This window comes from Dromiciops gliroides, chromosome 4, assembly GCF_019393635.1.
Source record: "Dromiciops gliroides isolate mDroGli1 chromosome 4, mDroGli1.pri, whole genome shotgun sequence".
Taxonomy (NCBI): domain Eukaryota; kingdom Metazoa; phylum Chordata; class Mammalia; order Microbiotheria; family Microbiotheriidae; genus Dromiciops; species Dromiciops gliroides.
The window spans coordinates 392,794,473-392,821,428 of record NC_057864.1 but is presented as its reverse complement, the minus strand read 5'-3'; the positions used below and the strand labels follow the sequence as shown (position 1 = coordinate 392,821,428).

Below are 26,956 nucleotides of genomic sequence, written 5' to 3'. Positions count from 1 at the left end.
AGACACTACGTAGCACTGGACATGTCACTTTAACTCTATGTACCTCAGGAAACTCTCTAAGACTTATCAACTAAATGAGCCATTTTCTATCTTTTTTATTTTAGAGCCCTTTTATACATTTTAATAATCATTGAGGACCCCATAGAGCTTTTATTTATATGGGTTATATCCTGATATATGAGTCAATATTTCCCCTATTAGAAATTAAAAGTGATAAAATTTTAAAGTATTTATCAATTCCTTTAAAATAATAAATCACCAGTTGTCCTGATCTATATCTCACCACTGGACCCAGATGGCTCTGGAGGAGAGAGTGAGGCTGGTGACTTTGCACAACCCTGCTTCACTTAAGTCCAATTCACACAAGTCATGACACTACCTCCCAGTGTCATGGTTCCTTTCCAGAACAAATCCATTGCATCCTATCATAATATGATATTTTCCAAAATAAAGTTTAATGAGGAGTGGCACCATTTAATATATTTTCACAAACCTTTAAAGAAAAAACTGGATTTTTGTATTTGCTTCTGAGTTCAGTCTGTTGTATTATTTTATTTTGGTTGTAGTGTCTGAAAAAAAACTGGCCTTACAGCAATATAAATTGGAAAAGGCGGGATTATTTCAATAGGCAAATTATTATATCTTAGTATGAAAACAGTTCTGAATCTCAGGCTCACTGGAAAGGTCTTGAGAGTTGGACCATACTTTGAGGACTGCTATACTAAATCATAACTGGTATGTTGGTGAGGACAGTTTAGAATCAGAGATCTTTCATGTATACTTTTTCCCTCCATCAATTACTTCTGAGATAATTTAAATTATCCATCAAAAATGCTATATAGATTCTTCTTAGTTTGAGTGCTTCCTGCCCCAGTTTTTCTGCCTCCCATCATGCTGTACTCAACTCACTTCTCAGTGAGTAACCAGGATATATCACTGGTTATTATTTGCTTGTATTTAGAATTCTGCATTCAGGTCAGCTTCCTACTTTAGTTTTATATATACTGGAAAAGAACAAGGGTTAGTACCTGCTTTGCCAGTAGAGAGAGAAGGCTCTGCTTTCTGGAATTTCAATTCAATCTGATAAGTATTTCTCAAATGCTTGTGTTGAGAAATCTTTGCTAGACATTACAGTAATATAACATTTACATAGGTCACATGGAATTTACAATCTTATATGATATGAACACAGATAATTATAAATTATAATAACATATTGGTGCCTTTGAGAAGTCATAAGCAAAGTGCTGTTTGAGTCAAGTGAAGTCATTAAGGACAGGGATAGTCAGAGAAAGATTCATGGAAGAAGGAACTTTTGAGTTGCCCCCAAGAATTGGCGAGAGGCTGTGTGGTGTACTGAATAGAGGCATTATGATCAGATAAATCTGGGTTCAAGCCCCACATACTGACTGTTACACTGGGAATATCACTTAATGTAATACTGTATAAATTACAAAGAGGTATTAATGTATATTGGGAAATTCCTACAACCATGAAATCACAGGGTTAGTTTGAAAAAAATAATTGGTAGGATTCAGTAAGTGAAGAAGAAGAAGGTGGAAGTATAAGGAATTAATTATAATTTAGGGTTTCTATGACTCCATCTTTGGCTAAAATCGAAACCCCAGTGCACGCCCGTGCTTGCTGACCTCATTCCGGACACCTGCACGCCTGCATGGGCCTGGCCAAATTATAACAGGGGAAGACATGCCCCGTTAGCATCCAGAAGCTGGTCGGCTTGTAGCTGTAGAGCCACCTGTTAGTTTTGTCAATCAAAGTTTCCAGCCAATTAGCTTGTGGCTGTGTGTGTGGTTGGACCTGTTTTCCGGTTTCATGGAGGTTTTCGGGAGTAAGCCAGGGAGGAGAGAACTCACTCCTGCGTGCCAGAGAGAGGGAGAGAGATGCTGGTGTGGTGGTGAGTTTGTCTATCCCCTTTTTCATTGTCCCTAGCTCTATTAACTTCACTTGTGTTGTAGATTTGTTCCCATTAATAAAACGTTTTTTGTTTTTGTGGGGCAATTGAGGTTAAGTGACTTGCCCAGAGTCACACAGCCAGTAAGTATTAAGTGTCTGAGGTCAGATTTGAACTCAGGTCCTCCTGACTCCAGGGCCGGTGCTCTATCCACTGCACCATCTAGTTGCCCTATGCTTTGTTTTGTTTTGTTTTTAAAGAGGCTGTTAATCTCCTTTCTTACCCCAATATTACAGCGAGCTGCTCAATTAACTCTCCCCATAATAAATTTGGCCCTTACAGAAGGTATTCCTGGCATATAGAGTAGGATCAGTAAAGGCAAAGAAGTGGAAATGGTTTGAGGGAGTGTTATTACATTTTAACTCAAGCTTGGAATGGGAGGAAGGGAGTAATGTGAGATAAGATTGGAAATCTCGAATGATACCAAATTGTGGAAGGTTGTGATATGGATGTGTGACACCCTGATTACAAAATACAAACCATGGAACTTTCGGTTTAACCCATCTGTGCTTTGGACTTAATTCCTGCATCTTCCAAGGAAGGGACTGACCATCATTATTGGGAGGGTTTAAAACATAGTATGAGGGGAAGCTAGGTGGTGCATTGGATAAAGCACCGGCCCTGGATTCAGGAGGACCTGATTTCAAATCCGGCCTCAGACACTTGACACTTACTAGCTGTGTGACCCTGGGCAAGTCACTTAACCCCCATTGCCCCGCAAAAAAACAAAAACAAAAACAAAAAAAACCCAAACAAACAAAAAAACATAGTATGAGCGATGTGGACTATGAGAACAAGGTAGAGAGCAGGGTTGGGAAGCAACTTCCAAAGGTGTCTGGGCCTGAAGATCTTCCTCTATCAATCTTCACAAGTGGCCTTCCTTTTGTATTTCTGTTTGGAGCCTTCCCCCTAATTCCCAGAAAGGTATAAAAGAGGGTGTTTGTTCTTTATTTGTTTGTTTTTGTTGAGGGAAGCTAGGAAGTAAATATGTGGAGGGAAAGTTTGATTTGCACTTATTTGCTTTTTGGATTCTACTGTCCAATCTCTTACTCATTTTTTCTTCTGATTCAAATTCAAGAAGATGAATGTTAACAAAATTAAAGGTCTCTATTTACAGTTGTGAACTTCAAAGGAAATCTAACTGGTAGAGAAGAACTGATAGAGTCTGAAAGCAGATTGAAACATGCTATTTTTCATTTTTTTGTGTGTGTTTTGAGGGGGCTCTGTGTTTTCTTTAACTACATGACTAGTATGGAAATATGTTTTGCATAATTGCACATGTATAACCTATATCAAATTGATTACCATCTCAGAGAAGGGGGAAGGAAGAATTTAGAAACTTGGGAACTCAAAATTGTAAAAAAGGAATGTTAAAAATTGCTTCATCATATAATTGGGAAAAATAATAAAATATTATTAAAAAGGAAGTATAACATAAACAAAATAAGAGCAAAATATTTAGAAACTAGTTTCCTGAATGTAGAAGAATAAATATTTATAACCAAACTTAAATTCTGATAACAAATGAAGATCCAGGGGCAGCTAGATGGCACAGTGGATAAAGCACTGGCCCTGGATTTAGGAGGACCTGAGTTCAAATCTGGCCTCAGACACTTGACACTTACTAGCTGTGTGACCCTGGCCAAGTCACTTAACCCTCATTGCCCTGCAATAAAATTTTTAAAAATGAAAGAGGGGCAGCTAGGTGGTGCAGTGGATAGAGCACTGGCCCTGGAGTCAGGAGTACCTGAGTTCAAATCCGGCCTCAGACACTTAACACTTACTAGCTGTGTGACCCTGGGCAAGTCACTTAACCCCAATTGCCTCACTAAAAAAAAAAAAAATTAAAAATGAAAGAAATGAAGATCCACAAATAAAACAATTTTTTTTTGAAATAGGCTAAAATGAGAGAATATGTAGTTTAAGAGATCACTTCACGATGATCTCATCTTATATTATAACAATTGGTCATAATTAAAATAATGAAGACCATTTTTTTTTAAATAAAGGAATACAGGTGGTGCAGTGGATAGAGCACCGGCCCTGGAGTCAGGAGTACCTGAGTTCAAATTTGGCCTCAGACACTTAACACTTACTGGCTGTGTGACCCTGAGCAAGTCACTTGACCCCAATTGCCTCACAAAAAAATAAAATAATGGCATACATACATAAAGTCCTTTCCATTTGAACAATATTAAATACCCTAAAGATATAGGCCAAATAAAATAAGAGAATAATACAGATATTCCTTCTTTTCCTTCTATTAATCTGAAGGTAAAGAATTGAATCATTAAAATTGAAATGAATTTCCATGTTCAAATAAAATGCTTCACTAAAAGGCATATGTGAGAAAATTTTTCAATATTACCTTCACTTCTGTTGTACTGATGTTGGTAAGCAGTCCCAACAGGAAATGATTGCTCACTTGTGGTAGCTTTCTTGCAAAAGTAGGCAACAAACACATTCTTTGAAAAGTTAGAACTTTCTGTAGCAAGTTGAAAGTTGGGCCAGGGCAGAGTCCATGTTCCTATTCAGAGGCTATGTTCTGCATTTTCTAGTTTAAAATTCAATGTGTCATGCTTTTAATATATGTACTTTATATGAGGTTCATTAATGGAAACAGAATATCTACTCCGGCACGTAGCATGTATAGATGGTCCCTTTTACATATTCACATTGCTTTTCATGTCATGATTGTCATTATTTCATCCATATCTAAAGTCTATTCCAAAAGAAAACAACCAACAAAGTGTATTCCAATACATCTTCTAACCTTTTCTGTGCTTTTGTATAACTTGGGCTAGGAGTCAGAAGATCTATAATGATGGAACATTAGAGATGGAAAGGATCTTAAAGACCATTTAGGTAATTTTGAAAATAAGGTCACTAGGGGCAGCTAGATGGAGCAGTGGTTAAAACGCTGGCCCTGGATTCAGGAGTACCTGAGTTCAAATCCAGCCTCAGACACTTGACACTTACTAGCTGTGTGACCCTGGGCAAGTCACTTCACCCCCATTGCCCCGCAAAAAAAAAAAAAAAAAAAAGAAAAAAAGAAAATAAGGTCACTAAGGTCTAGAGAATTGTTATCTATGAAAGATTATGTATGTGCCACATTCTGACAATACAAAAAAGCAAACTAAAATAACAGTCCTTGAGCTCAAATCCTGAAATAAATCAAACTCATAAGTGGAAGAAAAAAACATCTTTCCTTGAGATAAAGAAAGTCATGAGCCTGGGTCCATATATATGAGTAGATGGATGTTCACCAAGAAAACTTACAGAATGGCTTATACACTTTTAGAAGGAAAAGTGGGGTGGGAGGTCATATGCGGATCAAGGCCTGCTCATAAGGTCTCAGCTGTCCCTGGTAATCTGAGCAAGAAAACCCACTTCATTCTGGTGATTTTACCCTTCATTATCTAACTCACTGCAAATCTTAATGAAAAAGGGATGGATATTTTGTGGTCACTTTTGGTAGCTGTGGCTATTCCAAGCCAGCCTCTGTTTATGGGTGGTTGTTGCCCTTCATCCCTGAAAGAACCAAAATGACATCACTATGTGATGTCACACAAGTTACAGTGTGTCCTATTGTGGCTGATCAGAACAATATGAGCTTGGAATGCTCTACCACAGGTCGGGCACAAATAGCTCACATGAACATTTGGTTTATAAGATAAACAGAACTAAAGATCCCTAGGGTGAAGCCCAGTCAAAGCTAGCTGAGAGTAAAATACCTCAAGAGCAGGAATGCAAGACATTCCTAGCATTAGGTTTTTTTGTTTTGTTTTTTTGTTTTTAGTAGGGCACCTCAGACACTTAACACCCTGGGCAAGTCACTTAACCCCAATTGCCTCACCAAAAAAAAAAAAAGAAGAAAGAAAGAAAAAAGAAAAAAAATGTGTAAAAGCCTCTAGAGATGGAATGATGAGTTCAGGGAATGGCAAGTAGTTCACTATAACTGAAATGTAGAATGTACATGTAGAGTTTAAAGGAGAGTAGGATATAATAGTATAGTAGTAGTAAATAATAGAAATAAAGGAGAGTAGTATAAATAGAATAAGTCCAGAAACGTAGATTGGAGCCAGATTGGAATGACAAGCCAGGGTATTTTATCTTAGAGGTGATGAGAAGTTATTGAAGACTTTTCAGCAGGGAAATAACATGGTTAGACCCATGTCTTAGGCTTATTACATTGGCAGCTGTGTGGGGTATGAATTCAAGAGGCCAGGAGAGGGGAGACTGGAAGTAACAAATTGATCGATTACTAATCATTTATTAAGCATTACTTTTTTTTTTTGGTAAGGCAATTGGGGTTAGGTGACTTGCCCAGGGTCACACAGCTAGTAAGTGTTAAGTGTCTGAGGCCGGATTTGAACTCAGGTCCTCCTGACTCCAGAGCCGGTGCTCTATCCACTACGCCACCTAGCTGCCCCTTAAGCATTACTTTTGCACCAGGTATTATGTTGGGTACTTTGGATACAAAGGTAAATGAGACAGTTGTTCTGGTCAAGGAATTTATATTTACATTCTATCTGGAGAGGATAATGAGGAAGCTATTGCATTAGACCAAATTAAAAGTGATGAGGACATGAATTAAAGTAGGGGCCATGTTAGTGGAGAGGAGTGGACAAATCTGAGAGATGCAGAGACAGAATGGAGAAGCCCTGACAACTGAATGGATGTGGGAGGTGGAGAAGAAAATTTCATGGATGACTCCAAGGTTTTAAATCTAGGTGACTGGAAGATGGGTGGTATCCTCAAAAAAATAGGGAAATTTAGAGGAGGACTGAGTTTTGAAGATAAATGATTTCTGTTTTACACATGCTGAATTTCAGATGCCCATCAGACATACAGACATCCAATAAGCAGTTGCTGCTACAGGGAAGGGCTAGGTATATAGATCTGGGAATCATTTGTACATTGAATAACTGGAAGCAGGTGTGTGTGTGTGTGTGTGTGTGTGTGTGTGTGTGTGTGTGTGTGTGTGTGAGAGAGAGAGAGAGAGACAGAGAGACAGAGAGAGACAGAGACAGAGAGAGAGACAGAGTGAGAGAGACAGAGACAGAGACAGACAGACAGACAGAGAGATATAGGAAAAAAGGAATCTATTGCCTTGCACAAGCTCTCACAGTTAAGTTGCAGAATGAGAACCTTAGTTACCTTGGCTTTAAAATGGGAGGAATTATATCTGTCGTGTCGGACAATACCTAACCTGACAAAATTGTGAGGAAAAAAGTGAAATTGTGTATGTGGAAGGATTCTCAATCTGTGATCATAAGGATCATGGATCAAAAGTTAGAAGGGGCCTATGTAAATTCTTAAATAATTCAGTGGATCTGTGATCTCATTGGTGGGGCTACGTACTTCCTCCACTAATACAGGTCGGAACTCCTTCCTGTTTTTTGTTGTGTGTGATTCTTATCCCTGACTATAAAATATATCACTATTAGCATATGTTTCATCAATATACAGATATCTTTCTGAAACAATTAGCAAAAGGGTGTTGGAAGGGGCAGCTAGGTGGCACAGTGGATAGAGCACCGGCCCTGGATTCAGGAGTACCTGAGTTCAAATCCAGCCTCAGACACTTGACACTTACTAGCTGTGTGACCCTGGGCAAGTCACTTCACCCCCATTGCCCCGCAAAAAAAAAAAAAAAAAAAAGAAAAAAAGAAAATAAGGTCACTAAGGTCTAGAGAATTGTTATCTATGAAAGATTATGTATGTGCCACATTCTGACAATACAAAAAAGCAAACTAAAATAACAGTCCTTGAGCTCAAATCCTGAAATAAATCAAACTCATAAGTGGAAGAAAAAAACATCTTTCCTTGAGATAAAGAAAGTCATGAGCCTGGGTCCATATATATGAGTAGATGGATGTTCACCAAGAAAACTTACAGAATGGCTTATACACTTTTAGAAGGAAAAGTGGGGTGGGAGGTCATATGCGGATCAAGGCCTGCTCATAAGGTCTCAGCTGTCCCTGGTAATCTGAGCAAGAAAACCCACTTCATTCTGGTGATTTTACCCTTCATTATCTAACTCACTGCAAATCTTAATGAAAAAGGGATGGATATTTTGTGGTCACTTTTGGTAGCTGTGGCTATTCCAAGCCAGCCTCTGTTTATGGGTGGTTGTTGCCCTTCATCCCTGAAAGAACCAAAATGACATCACTATGTGATGTCACACAAGTTACAGTGTGTCCTATTGTGGCTGATCAGAACAATATGAGCTTGGAATGCTCTACCACAGGTCGGGCACAAATAGCTCACATGAACATTTGGTTTATAAGATAAACAGAACTAAAGATCCCTAGGGTGAAGCCCAGTCAAAGCTAGCTGAGAGTAAAATACCTCAAGAGCAGGAATGCAAGACATTCCTAGCATTAGGTTTTTTTGTTTTGTTTTTTTGTTTTTAGTAGGGCACCTCAGACACTTAACACCCTGGGCAAGTCACTTAACCCCAATTGCCTCACCAAAAAAAAAAAAGAAGAAAGAAAGAAAAAAGAAAAAAAATGTGTAAAAGCCTCTAGAGATGGAATGATGAGTTCAGGGAATGGCAAGTAGTTCACTATAACTGAAATGTAGAATGTACATGTAGAGTTTAAAGGAGAGTAGGATATAATAGTATAGTAGTAGTAAATAATAGAAATAAAGGAGAGTAGTATAAATAGAATAAGTCCAGAAACGTAGATTGGAGCCAGATTGGAATGACAAGCCAGGGTATTTTATCTTAGAGGTGATGAGAAGTTATTGAAGACTTTTCAGCAGGGAAATAACATGGTTAGACCCATGTCTTAGGCTTATTACATTGGCAGCTGTGTGGGGTATGAATTCAAGAGGCCAGGAGAGGGGAGACTGGAAGTAACAAATTGATCGATTACTAATCATTTATTAAGCATTACTTTTTTTTTTTGGTAAGGCAATTGGGGTTAGGTGACTTGCCCAGGGTCACACAGCTAGTAAGTGTTAAGTGTCTGAGGCCGGATTTGAACTCAGGTCCTCCTGACTCCAGAGCCGGTGCTCTATCCACTACGCCACCTAGCTGCCCCTTAAGCATTACTTTTGCACCAGGTATTATGTTGGGTACTTTGGATACAAAGGTAAATGAGACAGTTGTTCTGGTCAAGGAATTTATATTTACATTCTATCTGGAGAGGATAATGAGGAAGCTATTGCATTAGACCAAATTAAAAGTGATGAGGACATGAATTAAAGTAGGGGCCATGTTAGTGGAGAGGAGTGGACAAATCTGAGAGATGCAGAGACAGAATGGAGAAGCCCTGACAACTGAATGGATGTGGGAGGTGGAGAAGAAAATTTCATGGATGACTCCAAGGTTTTAAATCTAGGTGACTGGAAGATGGGTGGTATCCTCAAAAAAATAGGGAAATTTAGAGGAGGACTGAGTTTTGAAGATAAATGATTTCTGTTTTACACATGCTGAATTTCAGATGCCCATCAGACATACAGACATCCAATAAGCAGTTGCTGCTACAGGGAAGGGCTAGGTATATAGATCTGGGAATCATTTGTACATTGAATAACTGGAAGCAGGTGTGTGTGTGTGTGTGTGTGTGTGTGTGTGTGTGTGTGTGTGTGTGTGTGTGTGTGAGAGAGAGAGAGAGAGACAGAGAGACAGAGAGAGACAGAGACAGAGAGACAGAGAGAGAGACAGAGTGAGAGAGACAGAGACAGAGACAGACAGACAGACAGAGAGATATAGGAAAAAAGGAATCTATTGCCTTGCACAAGCTCTCACAGTTAAGTTGCAGAATGAGAACCTTAGTTACCTTGGCTTTAAAATGGGAGGAATTATATCTGTCGTGTCGGACAATACCTAACCTGACAAAATTGTGAGGAAAAAAGTGAAATTGTGTATGTGGAAGGATTCTCAATCTGTGATCATAAGGATCATGGATCAAAAGTTAGAAGGGGCCTATGTAAATTCTTAAATAATTCAGTGGATCTGTGATCTCATTGGTGGGGCTACGTACTTCCTCCACTAATACAGGTCGGAACTCCTTCCTGTTTTTTGTTGTGTGTGATTCTTATCCCTGACTATAAAATATATCACTATTAGCATATGTTTCATCAATATACAGATATCTTTCTGAAACAATTAGCAAAAGGGTGTTGGAAGGGGCAGCTAGGTGGCACAGTGGATAGAGCACCGGCCCTGGATTCAGGAGTACCTGAGTTCAAATCCGGCCTCAGACACTTAACACTTACTAGCTGTGTGACCCTGGGCAAGTCACTTAACCCCAATTGCCTCACAAAAAAAGAAAAAAAGAAAAAAAAGGGTGTTGGAAGACAAAACTCTTCCCAGACTATTCAAATTTACTGCCTTAATGAACAATTTTAAGTTAACAAATAACTTCCCATAAACATAGGAGTATATTTTTAGAAATATCAAAATTAAAAATGATCTACAACACTTGCACCTTTTTCTTGTTTTCCTTTTTTGTGAAGCTGGCTCTCCCTTACTTCCTCAGGTTGGCAGTGCGGGGACCACTCATAGGCTTGATCTCACTGATGATCAACAGAAAAGCTTTGACCTGCTCAATTTCTGACCTGCCCAGGGTTTCCTTTTCCTTAGGCAGTCAGATGCCTCCCACTTCCTCATCCCCAGTCAGAGGACTCACCATATTAGTATAGAACTTTGTGCAGACACCCAATAAGCTTGAGCACTACTGTTGGGCTCAAAGCTCCCAAATTTAAGCAATTCACCAACCTCAATAACAGGAATTATAGGCAAAGAACACCATCCTTGGCTGCATTTTTTAATTCTTGGAGAGAAATATGTTGACGCTTGGTTTTATGGTGCTGGAAATAGCATGTGATAAACTTGTTTTTTGTTTGTTTGGCTTTTTTGTTCATTTGTTTTTGTTTAAATTAGCATGTAAGGTGTTTGGGGCCACACAGAAAGATGCTGGAGGTCATACCTTATCTTATATTTCATTTGAAGACCTTCTCTTCTGCAGGAAGGCTGGTTCTAATTTTAAAATTTTCTTTGCCAATATTACATGCAGCTTATTTTTTCTCTACAAACTTAATAAAATTTGAACTTTAGAATTTCCTAAATTATTGTGCATATCACTATTGACTAGTTAATTGACACTTGGAAGCCTTAGCATTGATAATATAAAAATACAGTATTGAATTGGTCACTAAGATTTTTTAACCAACTCTAGTCATTTATAGCCAAATTGACGAACTTTTAGATTTTAATAGTATAATAGCCCAAGAACAATATCAGGATATATGCGCTCTCATCTTATCTTCCCACAGCAAATCATTCTCTGTGTGTGAGTGTCTGTCTGCCTGTCTCTTTCTTTGTCTCTGTCTCTATCTTCCCTCCCCACACACACACAGAAAAAAACCCGAACACTACTATAACCATCAAGTCCACACCTTCGCCAGACTGTGAGATCACATACTCTTAGTGTTTATATTATATGTTTCATTCAAAGAGAAATTCCATTTTAATTAGAAGAAGTAGATCATTTCCAAGCCTGAGTCAAGGATAGACAGGATTATTGGCACAACTCAAATGGGTATCTTACAGAGCATAAGGCTTTGTGCCTTACTAAATACATGAGCTATGGCAGTAGGCCAGCACAATGTACAAATAATGTTTGGGTTTGTTACCTTACTGGCTATTTACAATAATAAAAAACAAAATCATTTTGCTGGAAATTTGCCACAATGGCAGTTCTGTTTGCTTAAGCAAAATATTTTCTGATGTCTACACAGAGACATGGTTAAATATTTCAATGAATTGCCTCAATTTTCCTGTCTAAAATGAAAGACACAATACAGAGAGCAATGTTTCTCAAGCCTTGTGGTCTGCTGAGCAGGATGTTCTGCACAATGGGAAGAAAGATTCTTTGAGAGAATTTCAGTGCTGATGATATTTTCCTCCGTAAGCTATATGATAAAAGATACAAAATTAATTGTAAATGCAGAATTTTAAAGGATGAAAATAAGCTTAAATTTCTCTATTTTGCACACAATTTTTTTTGATGCTTCCCACTCCTATCCTTTACCTTCTCACAGGATAAGCATTTATGGATTTCTTCAAGATATTTCAAGCTACCCAGAGTATTTTTTGTCCAGATTAGTTTGGACAAGATGAAATATAAAATTCCTTCTAATTCTATATTTTCATGAAACACCTAAGCTTTATTTGCATGAGTTTTTAGTTTCAATGAACCATGAAATTTTTGTATAATTCTATTCCTTCAACATCATTTTATTTTGAAAACATCAGGAGAAGAGCAAGTGTTAAATAATAGAAGTAAATGGAATATTCTTTGGAGATGCTGATTCAGTGGTGACTTGAATTTTTAAATAGTATAAAAATTTAGTAGCCACAGGTCCTTAATTTAATTTTATTGTTCTAGTGTGTTTTACATTCTTAGGCTCATTAAAGAGTATCTAAACTACCATTATGTAAAGGAGATATTTGATAGTTTTTTTCCATGTAAACAGCTATTTTGGTTAATTCATAAACTAAAAAGGATCTCTTGGATGGCATGATCTGTTTTGACTTTGTAAGGTCTAAAATTCTACCTGTGATGTCTAAAATCTAATGAGTGGTCACCTTAAATTAGAAGCTTTAACAAGAGTTTAGCCTTTTAAGTATTTATTAAAGTGTATTAGAAGTTAGTGAAGAGAGTGAGAGAGGAAAACAGATTCCTTATAGCATGGGAAATCCTAGTTTAGATCTATTCAGTATAGCCAGAGAGAAAAAAATCTTCCTTTCCTAGCAGCCCACATGAAGGCCCCCACCACTCCAAAGTCCGGAAACAAAAGGACCTCGCTCCTGAGTGGCTTCTCCCAGAAGCCTCCTGTGAAACCAGAAACAGGGCCATCCACACACACAGCTCCAAGCTAATTGGCTGGTAAACTGATTGACAGGACCCACGGGAAGCAGACATCACTTCCATATGCCAAAGTCACATGGTTTCTTTTCAGGCCAGAACTCACAATGTCCCTCCCAGGAAGGAGTGTCATTCCAATTCTCACAACTTTCAGCATTCATCATATTAATACTAAATTTGTATTAATTTTCCCCCTCTGTTTTCACCCTTTACAACTGTGTCCAAAAATCAGATCAGTGGGCTTTCATTCAGTTTTTCATAACAGTTCAACTTTTCAGTTTTATTTAGTTCACATTTTAAAGCAACTCTGAGCAAAACACATAATGCTAATTACTGAGGGAGATACAAAGTTTAGATAAGACATAGCCCTTGGCTGGTTTCATGGAGTTTGTAGGCTTATAGGGGCAAAGAGGGATATGGTATATGATTTTGTCTCTATCTAATGCTTACATATCAAAAGATATAATTATTACAAAAACACTTTTTAGTAGAATTGAGGTCCACAAAAATCCATACTTTTCTGTTGGATCCTTAAAATACATAAATTCATTTGTCCTATTGATCCAAGTAATTCCTAGTACATATGTTATTTCAATAGTAAATCACACATTTAATTGTAATAGATCATTTTAATCATTATCTAATTTATTGACCCTATCTGAATGAGGATAAATACATATTTTAGAGAGAAAACTGGTATATTTTATCATAGGTACTTTGTGTCAAAAGAGAAACCTAACCAAGTATTTCACTGAAATCTTAAAACTATTTTAAGCAAATGACAAGGAACATATACAATTCTAGTTAAACATACTCATTTTGAATAAAAAATATATTAAATGAATGGAAATGTTGGGAAAATGCACTAAACACTAACATACTTCCTTTTTTTCTGAGAGAGACAATGTGGCGATGGAGATAGAGAATTAGCCTTGAGTATAGAAGCACTCAATTCAGATCCCATCCCTGACAGATTGGCTGTGTGACCTTGGGCAAATTGATTAACCTCTCTGTGCTTTAGGCAACTAAGACTATAATTTGCAGAGAAGATGCTAACTTATGTTGATAGAGTGAGTTTCTTCATTCTATACTGTTGAAATCACTGTTCTGTTCTTAAATACAGAAAAAAGTCCATGATAATATTACTTATTGTTATACATATTGATATAATATCTGCATGTACAGTGAAAACAATCCACAGGTCTGTTCACCAAACACCAAGGTGTTATAAAGAATCTGTATAAGTTTATAGTTGTGTTTTGTGCACATCATTAGACATTTATTTTCTTTGGGTTTTTTTTGGGGGGGCTGTTTTTGTTTTTGTTTTTGTTCTTTTCTGCAGGGCAATAAGGGTTATGTGACTTGCAGAGGGTCACACAGCTAGTAAGTGTCAAGTGTCTGAGGCCGGATTTGAACTCAGGTGCTCCTGAATCCAGGGCCAGTGCTTTATCTACTGAGCCACCTAGCTGCCCCGACATTTATTTTCAAGATATTTTCCCCAGTGCATATTTTTACAAACTCTGTGGGTAAACTGTTTCATTTTATATATGCAATATAATTTTCAGTATCTTTGCATTTCAACAAATTGCAAAAGCTCAAGAAAAAATTTCAATTTCTGACAGATAAAGACAATGCTGAGTTGATAAAACTTAATTAAACATTTCTTTAGGGGAGAAATAATAGGAAGAAATGATGGCATCAAAACTAGAGGTTTCTTGTTTCATTTTGTGTTTTGTTTTCTATTTTTTAAACTTGAGATATAGCTGGCTTTGTCTGAGATATGAACTAAAAATATATTTGGAGAGCCCATTAAAATCTGTTTTCACAGTTCTCATATTGAATGGAAAAGAAGTGTAGAGGGATTTGTTGGCATTTAGAAACATATAATGCTACAAGAAGATATAATCTGAGCCTTCCAAAAAAAGGTCTTTTAGCTAAAGTCTAAATATAAACACATAAAATCACTATCAAATGGAGCAGCAACAATAGCAGTGGTGGCTCATGAAGGTGGTGACTTTGGCATTTTACCTCCCTCCCTCCTCTGCCTGATTTTCTTTTTTTGAGAACCTCAGATGCATCTGGAGTTGTTTTCCTTTTTATAGACTCCTCACACATATGTCCTTCACCGTGGCTGCACTCTTAAATGATGTGAATTTCCAAAAAGATTAGTCTCTTCTATCTATACTTCTTACCACCTCTACCTTTTCTTTCAAGTTGGCTTCTTTTGTACATCATCTTCCTGCCATTAATCCCATCTTATCCCATCTTGCCATGCCTAAAGAACTGTGTGTCAAATTCCATGGTCCACTCTGTTTCTCACCCATTCTTTGTGGACATAGACACCTGAAATGACACACATTATTCTTGACTCTCTAATCTGTTGTTTTCCCTTGTCAATTCTTCCCACCACAACCAACCCCTTAACAAACATCATACTTCTTGTTCTCTAGGGTATTGTAGGGACCAATTTTTAATTGGGGAGTGTTAGCTATGCGGCTCACCGCAATATTGGGGCAAGGAAGGAGACCGACAGCCTCCCTCAAAAACAGAACAGAATTTATTAACAAGAATGAACTTAAGAACACAAGCAAGATCAGTTAATTAAGGGAAAGAAAATATGGGGGAAGGGATATGATACAACCAGAATAAACACCACCGCCCAGGAATCAGTTGAGAACACACAGCTGCATCCTGTTGCCTTTCCAGCTTCAAGCTAGAATGGCGAATCTCCTCCCTTCTTCTTCTCAGCAGACCCTAGACTGACCACACATAGCCCCAAGCTCATTAGCTGGCAACCCTAACTGACAGTCACATGTCTGCCCTCACTGGGCTTCCAGTCATTATAATTTTGCCAGGCCCATGTAGGCGTCAGCAAATGGTGATGACGTGAGGTGCCAGCCCCAAGGCGATGGCTACAACCAGTGGGTGGAGCACTGTGCTGCCTGAGCCCCAGGCCAGTGCACATGCTGGGGTTTTTTAAATTCTAGCCAAAAGATGGGGTCATAAAAACCTCAAATAACAATTCTTTACAGTATCTGGTTTTGAAATTTTCATGTGAGCATTTATCTAACTACCTGTCAAATTTGTTTAAGCCCTTTTTAGCTTAGATTGTTAGGTTTTAGAATTTCTATAGGTAGATATCCTGTAGTGTCAACACTGATGGGAGAATGTATTACATTAGGACTTAGAGCTAGAAAAGGGCACAGGTGGTGCTTCCTGCACATTATGTGGGAAATTCTACAGGGATGCACCTGCCTTACTTAAGTTGTAGGGAACAGCAGTATACAGTTGATTGTCCCAAGTTAACAGAACACATAGACCTCCCCCTCCCCAGCAGTTTAGTCTACTAAGCACTTACCTACTGCACAGTAGCAATATTTGGTTCTCCTAGGAAATCATTTACAATGTTTTTCCCTTAATGTTAAAAGAAAATATAATAGCAGTACTTTAACAAAAGTGTAATTAGTACATCAAAATCATATTATTGATGGCTAAGGTTTCTTCCTCAGGCTATTCCTTGAAAAGGTATAGAACTGGTGGGCAGCTAGGTGGCACAGTGGATAAAACACTGGCCCTAGATTCAGGAGGACCTGAGTTCAAATCCGGCCTTAGATACTTGACACTTCCTAGCTGTGTGACCCTGGGCAAGTCATTTAACCCTCATCGCCCCGCAAAAAAAAGAAAGAGAAAAAAAGGTATATAACTGTCCAACTTCAACATATTGTATCTCATCTCAGAACCTAGGAATGCCTTCCTTAAACAACTTTGTAGATTATGCAAGTATTCCTAACCGTGTTGGAGAGATGATGAAACAGAAACTTAGAAATTCAGTGACTTGCACAATATACAGTCAGTTAGTAACAAAGTGATGATTTGAACCTGTTTTCTAATTCAAGGCAGCAGCATTATGTCTTCTACAACATATCTAACTTTCCTTTACTTACCATTCCTAGCCTTAGATAAGTATACCTCCCTCTGCCCCAAATGTACACCTATGAGGTTGAGTCCAGTAGAGAGGGAAGAAAAAAAGAGAGAGAAAAAAGGGACATAAGAGGTAGTAGAAGGTATTTGTGTGAAATGCAAATCAGACTTTCTAATATTAGTTAATATTATGGAATTTTAGGGTTAAAGGGGACCTTAGATATCATTGCGACCAATCCTTTAATTCTCTAGATGAAAAAATTAAACACAAGTTAATTACAGCCAAAACTTGATTCACCTACCAGCCCCTTTTAGACCAATTCATGGTCTAGTCTTTAGATTCTAGATTGACTTGCTGAGAAAAGTTCCTCCCAATCTTTTACATATGTATATATATTTTTTCTAGGTATCATGAGTTGGCCTTGATTCTGTTATTAGTGATTAAGGCGTAGAGTTCTTACCTGATACACTGAAGTTCTGAAATAGATTCCATGACAGGTTAGCTTCCCTCTTGGAGATGCAATACACTGTAATGGGAAGAACAGTGAATTTGGAGTCACAGAACTAGGGATTGATCTTGGTTTTGACACCACCAGTATGAACTTGGGTAATTCATTGGCATTTCTCTGAGATTCAGTTCTCCAGCTATAAAATAAAGGGGTTGAACTGGGTGATTTCAAAGATCTGAATGTATTTTCCAATTAAATTTATTTCTAAATTAAATTCTACGGTCTACATCAGCCCTAAATTTATGACCCTATTGTTTTGTAAAAATGTGCCAAATCCCATTAGAATGTGAGTTCTTTGAGGGCAGAGACCTTGTAAATGCTTCTTTGTATCTCAGCCCTTAGCACAGGACCTGACAAATAATAAATGCTTAATAAATGCCTGTTGATAACTTTCCCTGTGTCCAGTCACTCCCCTCCAAAACATCCTCAACACATCTTCCAAATCAATATTCCAAAACATAGATCTGACCATATTGCCATCCTATTCAAAAATGTGATTTGGCTCCTTATTGCCTATTTGATAGAACACAAAATTGTCAAACTGATGTTTGGAGCCTTCTACAATTTAGCTCTCACCTATCTTTTAAAAAATATATATATATCATTTCCCTTGATTCACATTCTGTTTCAGGCAATGTGACCTGCTAGCTATTCTCTCTAAAAGACATTCTCCCTCCCAGTTCTGAGCCTTTGTCTATAATTTACCCCCTCCTTACCTTTACTTCATCAGATTCCTAGTTTCCTTTAAAGCATAGCTTAAGTATAACCTCCACTATGGGACTTTTTTTGATCCTCTGAGTTATTAACATTATTGAATTTGAACTTTTCTAATGTTACTTTTTATTTACTTACTTATAAATATGCTGCAATCCCCCAGTAATAAGTAAGTCATTTCAGATCAGAGAGAATCTAGTTTTTGTCTTTTGGTTCCCTGTCCCTGGCATTGTGACTTGCACATACATATTAAGTATATAATAAGAGTCTTTTGAATTGATTTAAATTTAATCTTTATTTATTGTGATTTCCTGCTTTTATAGAATTTCTTAAAATATAGTAACACCATAATACATGAAACAATCTGTCATAGACTTGACACATTATAGGAAGGTTTAAAATCTTAATGCATATTTATCACATAATATAATCAATTAATTAATATATATTAATTAGATAATATAGTTGATGAAAACTCTTTGAGATTAATTTGCCTTTCATTTCAAGGAGAAGAAATTATAGGCAAAAATAAATGAGAACAAAAAACAATTGTTTCCTGCAGTTATTTATTACTGTAACGTTTTTCATGCTGTTAGCTCTTAGTGGCTTCTTATAATATCTAATTAGTATCATTATTCTTATTTTTTAGATGAGCAAGAGATAGTACAAAAACGGACTTTTACAAAATGGATCAACTCTCATCTGGCTAAGGTACTAATCATTATTGTATTTTTAATTATACTTGGTGAATGATACAAAGTATTATTGTTACTTACTCAATGACTTTGGAAGTCATAATAATTTAGCCCAGGTTTATAAAACAATGAAACCTATTGGTCAACAAGCTTCATTTTGGAAAGAATAATAAATAATAATCATGCATATGTGTCTATTAAATATAGTTTCTTTGTGGTCAACCCTGTTAATCCTTGTGAAATATTTCAAAATAGTATATACATATATATATATATTTTAATTATGTGTTCATTAGATATATATTTACTGATGGGAATATTTTTTTCTGTCTGTGAAATTCCGAAAGTGATACATAGTTCTAAATAAGAGTCTTTCATTCCCCTGGATGGTTGTAAAAGCATCATAAAAGTGTTACAGAAAGGCAACACCTTAGCACCATGATTGATCCCTTACCCAAATCAATCTTACAATGGAGTATCTGGCATTATGACTTCATCAAGCTTTTCATAACTCCACATATACATTGTAATCTGTTTTTAATCTATGTTGTAATACATGGTTAATCATAATCTATTCAGGGGATAGCCAGGCCCTAATCAGTGCAAATACTGAATCTCCCTAGCATTGTTTGGACTTATACTGCACATGACTCTCAGGCTTGAATTGGTGACAATATTTTACACAAGACTTTGAAGAGTGTCAATGGGGAGGGGATTGTTGTGGAGGGGAAAGGCAAGAATCACAGTCATTATTTTCTCACTATTTGGGACCTAAAACAAAAATGTCTTTGGAAGCTTTTTCATATTATTTAGAAAAAATAAATACAGACTTCAAGAGAGTCTCTGAGGGGCAGCTAGATGGTGCAGTGGATAGAGCACCGGCCCAGAAGTCAGGAGTACCTGAGTTCAAATCCAGCCTCAGACACTTAACACTTACTAGCTGTGTGACCCTGGGCAAGTCACTTAACCCCAATTGCCTCACTAAAAAAAAAAAGAGAGAGAGAGAGAGAGAGCCTCTGAATTCATTCTGCTAGGATGTTTGGGTTGAAACTAATATCTTTAGTTTGACAGGAACAATCACCTGAAGTAACACTAAAAGAATTTCTGAATTGATTATGGTGAGGATGAAGAGGAGTTACTTCTTATAATGCCTCAAAATCCATTGTCTCCTCGTTATTTTTTCTCCTGTATTTTTGGGAGGATGGTGCACCATATAGACAAGCAAAGAAAATAAAGGGGGGAGGGGTGGGAATAGTAGAAAATAAGGATCCCTCCCCTCCCTGCATCCATGGTAGTTGCTTGGTACCCGGAATAACAAACAAATCTTGCAGCTTTGGAAATCCTTCTTGATCAGGGCAGAGAGGAAGGAGGTAGGACTTGGTGAAGAACTCTCTTGAGCTTGTGTTGGCAGGGTGCAAGGTTGAGGGTTATTTGTATGGGATGATAAATCCAAAGCATTCAAGTACTTAATGTCAATCTGAGGATAGTTTGTTTCTTAGAATGCATATGTGCAAATGCCAGCGCATCCAATGTGGGATGAATTTTTTTTTTAAGTGTAAAAGGTTATTTATTACTTTTATTTTTTTTTGTGAGGCAATTGGGGTTAAGTGACTTGCCCAGGGTCACACAGCTAGTAAGTGTTAAGTGTCTGAGGCCGGATTTGAACTCAGGTACTCTTGACTCCAGGGCCAGTGCTCTATCCACTGTGCCACCTAGCTGCCCCTATTTATTACATTTTCAATCAATTGGAGGGATAGAAGGGAGAGAAGTGGATTTTTTTCCGATTAAGAAAAAAATTATTAAAAGACCCAAAATATGAAACGACATTTCAAGTGTTGTTTCATTATAATTTGTAATGCCTTTTTGTACTTTTCAAAATGACAGTGAAAACACAATGAAAAAATGGCAGAGTTCCCTGTTTGTAGGACATATAGGGCAGATTTATCAATATTTCCTCTTAGTCCTCTTAGTCTTAGCTCAATATTTCATGAACTTCAAATGAAATATGATCTGTCTTCTTGATTGCACTGCAGTAGAGTATAGTTGCTGCTTATGATTCAGCAAGTTCTGTCAGGCATGAAATGACTTTCATCACCCTTGAAATGGTTACTCATTAATAGAAAAGGGTATTTTAAAAAAATTTCTTGAAGATTAGCAGTTTAGTTCAAGATGTATAAGTCTTTTTTAGTGGCTTGTATTCTTCTATTTCTAAAACACTGAAAACAAAGTACTACATATTTTCTAAGATGTTCATTTTTATGGAATAGATTTATTTTGATTTGCAATATACCATAATAATTTCATTCTATTTTAATTTATCCCATTGTGTATTGATTGTCTGTTTTGATCAATGCAAATACTGTTTGGAAATTGTATTGGACTTGGGAGCAAGAGAAAGCTAGACTCAAATTCCATCTCTTACACCAACTGACCACTGGCAAATTGCTTAATTTAATTTATCTCAACTTCAATTTCCCTTACTTACAAAATGAAGGTAGTAGTAGTAATTGTAGCAGTCACCTCAGAGAGTTTTGATAATGAAATGAAAAATAAAGTACTAAAGTTCTTTGCAAACCTTAAGGAGCTAGGGAATGTCCAATACAACTAGTGCTACTGTTACTGCTACTGATACTACTGTAGAACTATAACTGTTGTTATTCTCACTGTTCTGAAACATTACATGGTCATTATGTCCTTGGTCATGTTGTTCATCATCCCCTGATTGGAATGTTCTCTCTTCTTCAGAATCAAATATTACTTATCTTTTAAAGCTGACACAAGTTGTATTTATTCCATGAACCCTTTCATAACCAAAAGAGAACTTATTATGTCATCAGAGGACCTGAGTTCAAATTTTGCCTCTTGAACTTATTACCTAGGACCACTCATTTATTTTACCTAGATTTTAGTTTGCTCAGCTACAAGTGAGGGAATTATACCAAATGATTTCTGAGGTCTCTTCCAGTTCTGGATCTACGAATCTAACATATTAACTTATTTCCCTATCTTTTAAATCAGTCATTCAATCAAGAATTATTTTTTGAGTTGTAATTTTGCCCATAGAATATAACTGTGTCGGATACTAAGAACTCCCACAGAACATAGTTCTATATCACGTGAATGAGTATTTGGTCCTCTCATATTTTTTCATTGTAATTTCATGTATGTTAGTTTGGTGTCTCCAACTAGACCATAAGCTCCTTAGAGTCAGTCATTTAGCAAACAAACATCTATTAATTATCTACTATGTGTCAGGCACTGTGCTAAGTTCTGGGGATAGAAAGAAAGGAAAAAATACTCAGTCTTTGCTCTCAAGGTAATCTTTATAGAACTAGCAATTTTTTTTTTTGTGAAGCAATTGGGGTTAAGTGACTTGCCCAGGGTCACACACCTAGTAAGTGTTAATTGTCTGAGGCCTGATTTGAACTCAGGTCCTCCTGACTCCAGGGCCAGTGCTCTATCCACTGTACCACCTAGCTGCCCTAGAACTAGCTCAAATTTTTAAAGATAGGTGGCTCAACCAAACTTCTTAAAGTAAAAAAAAAAGTTTATCTTTTGAATACTGTCTTCCTCTTTTTAGACAAAACGATCAGTGCAACTAAGGGATATGGCCTGTGTAAGCTATTGTCATTTTAGGCATGAGTCACTAATCTGATTCCCAAATTAGGCTTGGATTCAAACTACTGTCAGAATATTTATCTACCACCTGTCACAACTAGCCAATCAAGGTATCATTATTACTAATTTTATCTGGCTAGCAAAGTAGTGATTTAATCATAGAATCCCAGAAGTTATCTAATTTCTTGCCTCCAAGATAAACTCCTCTTGAACTATCTCTGACATGTACTTTGCTCAGATTTTTCTCAAACATCTCTCAGGAAACAGAAAGAACATGATTTTATGGTTTTCAATAGGACTACTTTATTATGCCACTATCATATTCATTTATAGTATAGATATTCCTTACTATAAAAAGTCAGAATTTCAAGGTTATTTATGTATAGCTTAAGGAAGATAGTGATGAAGGGAACATTTTTATTGTAAGATGAGAAGTGTAAAAGAAATTTTGAATAAGGATTTGGATAAAAATAATAAATATGTAAATTGAAACCTTTAAATATTGATGCATTTCAGTATAAAATACTGAAATGCGAATAGTGGCTATCTAGAATTTTATACTTCATAGTGACAAATTTCTATCAAGCAGTTAAGCTGCTGTTTGCAGTAGTCAATCTGGGCTTGGGTGAGAGTTACTGTGAGATTTTTGTGTATGCTACATTATCAGTTAGAAAGCCATTGGTCAGGGAGGAAAGCAGAAAAATGCAGGAACAGAAGAGAAACACCATCCACTTGTGAAATAAGATGAGAGGTTGAGAAGTAAATAGAAGAGGGAGAAGTAGAACAGAAAAGCCAAAAGGAAATAAACAGAAAGAAACCAGAAACTGGATTGGTCATGATGGAGTTAGGGTGTTATTTAAAAAGGAGTATCTGCAAATGGCCTTCTTTTGAGCATGAGTGAGATCCTTATGTTTTTGTTACATCCTTAAGCAAAACTATGCATTGAAAACTGAGAAGCAGACATCTCCATTTGTAATATGCTTTACTGGAGTCCAAAGTTTTGGCTTAATGGGATACTTTTACTAAATAGTACCCTTATGTACCTGAATATTCTAACCAATACGAGATAATATGTAAGCTTCTTCAGGGCAGGGGTGCGGGTGTGTGTGTGTGTGTGTGTGTGTGTGTGTGTGTGCGCGCGCGTGTGTCTGTGTCTATGTCTGTGTGTATCTGTGTCTATGTGTCTGTGTATGCATTTGTGTGTGTATGGTACCTTTTATATAGTAAATGTGGAATAAATGCCTATTGGATTGAAAGAATGAAGGTTGGGCCCAAATGAAGGACAATATGACTCCATACCACTACTTTAGATGTATTTTGCCTCACTTATAAATAGTGGATCCAGGTTGATCAGGCTTGGAACAAAAGTGATTCATTCTTTGAGTTCAACAAAGGCATGGTATATTGCAAAAGTCACTGCAGGAGAAAGGGGAAAAATACTTTAAGGGAAGAATTAATAAGTAGTAATAGAACTGCAAAAAGAAAAAAGAAAGAGAGAGTTCCAATGAAGCATTAAAAAATGTAGGAGAGGGGCAGCTAGGTGGTGCAATGGATAAAGAAAGCACCAACCCTGGATTCAGGGGGACCTGAAGTTCAAATCCAGCCTCAGACACTTGATACTTACTAGCTGTGTGACCCTGGGCAAGTCACTTAACCCTCATTGCCCCACCAAAAAAAATGTAGGAGAACAAAGTTGTTCAGAAGGGGACACAGACAAGCAGAGTACTTTTGTTACTCTCATGTTAAATTTAATATGCACTTAAAACTAAGTATCCAGTTCACAGTTACATATGCAATCCTTTTTTATGTGCATCTTGGTGTTTTAAAAGGTGCATGTTTGTTTATATGTGTGAAGTTCATAATAAAACAAATTCGAATCAAAAAAGCAAAGGAAAGCAAAGACTAAATTGTCAGTTTTAACTTGTAACTTAAGGAATCTCTGTAGGATTCAGCTTCATAGGTGACTTCCAGTTAAGTATGACTAGCTTCTCTTTTCCTCCTTATGACCTGCAATATACTACAGGAATTACATTTCTTTCCAGCCAAATTCGTGCTTTTTTAGTCTGAAAAGAAATGTTGGTCCCAGAAATAGGTTAAGACAGCTTTGAGAATTCTGGTCAGGGTCTTGGGAATACATGTGTACTGTCTGGATGAGAAAACTGTCTCTTCATCTAGGGAATAGGGGAAAATGGCTTCTGTAAAATACTGGAATATTGCTGGAGCACTGGGGAAGCTTAAACAGCAGCATGGTGGATTGAGTTATATCCAAGGTCTGGCTTGTAGCCTTCTAATCAAATGTCTTCCTTATCTGGATGACGTTTAAGTTGCCTAACGGTACAATATAATAAACATATTGAACATATAGAAAATCAGGGAGTAACAGAACAAAGCATTTACTCTATCTTGTAATATATTTAATGCTCTGAAACTATGTGCAAGTCTGTTACTCTTTCCTTCTTGGTTTCCCATGAATAACTAACTCCAAGGCCTTCACAAGAAGTAAAGACTGCTAAATGAACCTCAGATACAGGTTACTATTCAGTCACAGAAATCAAAGTTCTTGGGTCCAGTTCCATAATACACATACCAGGTCAAGATCTGTGTCTCCTGAACTATGTTGATTATACTGCTGCATAGTTTAAGTCTGACCATATGTTATTAAAATCTCAAAAGCACCTAATACTTATTTTTTTTTTTGCGGGGAAATGGGGGTTAAGTGACTTGCCCAGGGTCACACAGCTAGTAAGTGTCAAGTGTCTGAGGCCGGATTTGAACTCAGGTACTCCTGAATCCAGGGCCAGTGCTTTATCTACTGCACCACCTAGCCACCCCCTGCTCCTAATACTTATTAAGGAGAAAATATTATTTTAATGTTGGAAACTAATATTCTACTGGAAATTACAATGCTATATGTAGTGGGATGATATGGATACCCCCAAAACATTGCCTAAAATCTAGGTATTGAGGAGGCCACATCAGTATACCCCTTAAGATCACCAGGAATAAGAAATAGTAGATCCTGTTCAGCATGAGCAGTTCATGTTGAATCTCATTATGACTCATCAGAGCTTATGTTTTATGGTTCAAAGACCCTGACAAGAGAGGGGCAACCCATCAGCTATTAGCACACAATCACCACCGCATATGCAAAAATATCCAGCTCCTTTCTCCCTACCCCATTCCCTCTCCCTCCTTCCCTCCATTACCTCCTTCTGAATCGGAGTCTAGGATGTTCAGGTAAACTTGTGGAGCCACAAACTTTGATGGGTTAGGAATAACCTTGCTAGAGGCTTATTGGAGATGTATATACTTTGACCACGGGGAATGTGGCCATCATCTTGCACTCTGAGACAGACAATCAAGAAAACTTAAAAATGGATCTTAAACGGGGAAGCTAGATGGCACAGTGGATAAAGCACCAGCCCTGGATTCAGGAGTACCTGAGTTTGAATCCGGCCTCAGACACTTAACACTTACTAGCTGTGTGACCCTGGGCAAGTCACTTAACCCCAATTGCCTCACCAAAAAAAAACAAAAAAGAAAAATGGGTCTTAAACACACTAGATCTGGGGCAGCTAGGTGGCACAGTGAATAGAACACCAGTCCTAGGGTCAGGAGTACCTGAGTTCAAATCCAGCCTCAGACGATTGACACTTACTAGCTCTGTGACCCTGGGCAAGTCATTTAACCCCAATTGCCTCACTAATAATAATAATAATAATAATAATAATAATAATAATAATAATAAAACACACTAGATCTTTCACAAGTTAAGCTTTGGGGAAATTAATAGGAGTTGTAAGTTCTTGTGATAGCTAATGAGATGCCATATCCCCTCTAAAGGGTGACTATAAACCTCAGAGAAAAGAACATCTTTGTTGCAAGGAGTTCTTTCTCCCTTATGGCATTATTTTGCTTTGCTAGTTTTGATTTATATGAGAACACAGGACTAGAGCTGTAGTAGTTTGGAAAAGCCACCAGCCCAAGAGAGGATAGACCTGATTATGGAACTCGGTAGCAAAAATGTTGAGTGTGGCAAGTGCCAGTATCACAGGTTCTGTGACTTATAATCAAAACTTGAACTGATAGAAATTGCTTCTTGAGATTCAAAGAAGCCTCCACCCCTGGGGCTTAATTAAAAGCCTTTGATGTTTGAGTTGTTCTGCCAAGGTTGTCATTATTATAGGGAATCGTTAGATAAAATAGTATCACCATCCCAGGAACCCTACGAGGTATGATTAATCCTTCATAATATCGGGGATACCCAATTGAAAGATGGTTTCTCCATTATACAGCTATGTTTTTAATCCCTTAACAGCATAAACAATGTCCTAAGAACAACACTCCATATTTTTTAAAGTGGGCACTTTTTGAATTTGATGAATGGCATATGCTGAAATAACTGCTTGAGGACTGTGCAGACCATTTGGTCGTGCTGAGAAAGATTTTTAGAGTAAATCAAGATGTCACTAAAGTATATCCCCAATCCTCAGCTCAGCAGGTTTTAAAAAATGTGGTTCATAAATTTCTGGAATGTTGCAAGGGCAAATAACATGATGGATATTAATATTGTGAAAACAAATTTAGAACTCTGTCTTTTAAACACCTCTATTCTGAATCCTTATCATACTGTAGGTCCCC

At 37.2% G+C, this 26,956-nt stretch overlaps 1 protein-coding gene across 1 annotated transcript in view; it reads left to right on the top strand.

Moving 5' to 3' along the window:
* Nucleotides 1–26,956, top strand: part of SYNE1 (spectrin repeat containing nuclear envelope protein 1) — a 583,464-nt gene that overhangs the window by 92,056 nt on the left and 464,452 nt on the right. Inside the window, 1 exon segment of the mRNA XM_044001388.1 lies at nt 18,652–18,713. Within this exon segment, the coding sequence (XP_043857323.1) occupies nt 18,652–18,713 (62 nt within the window).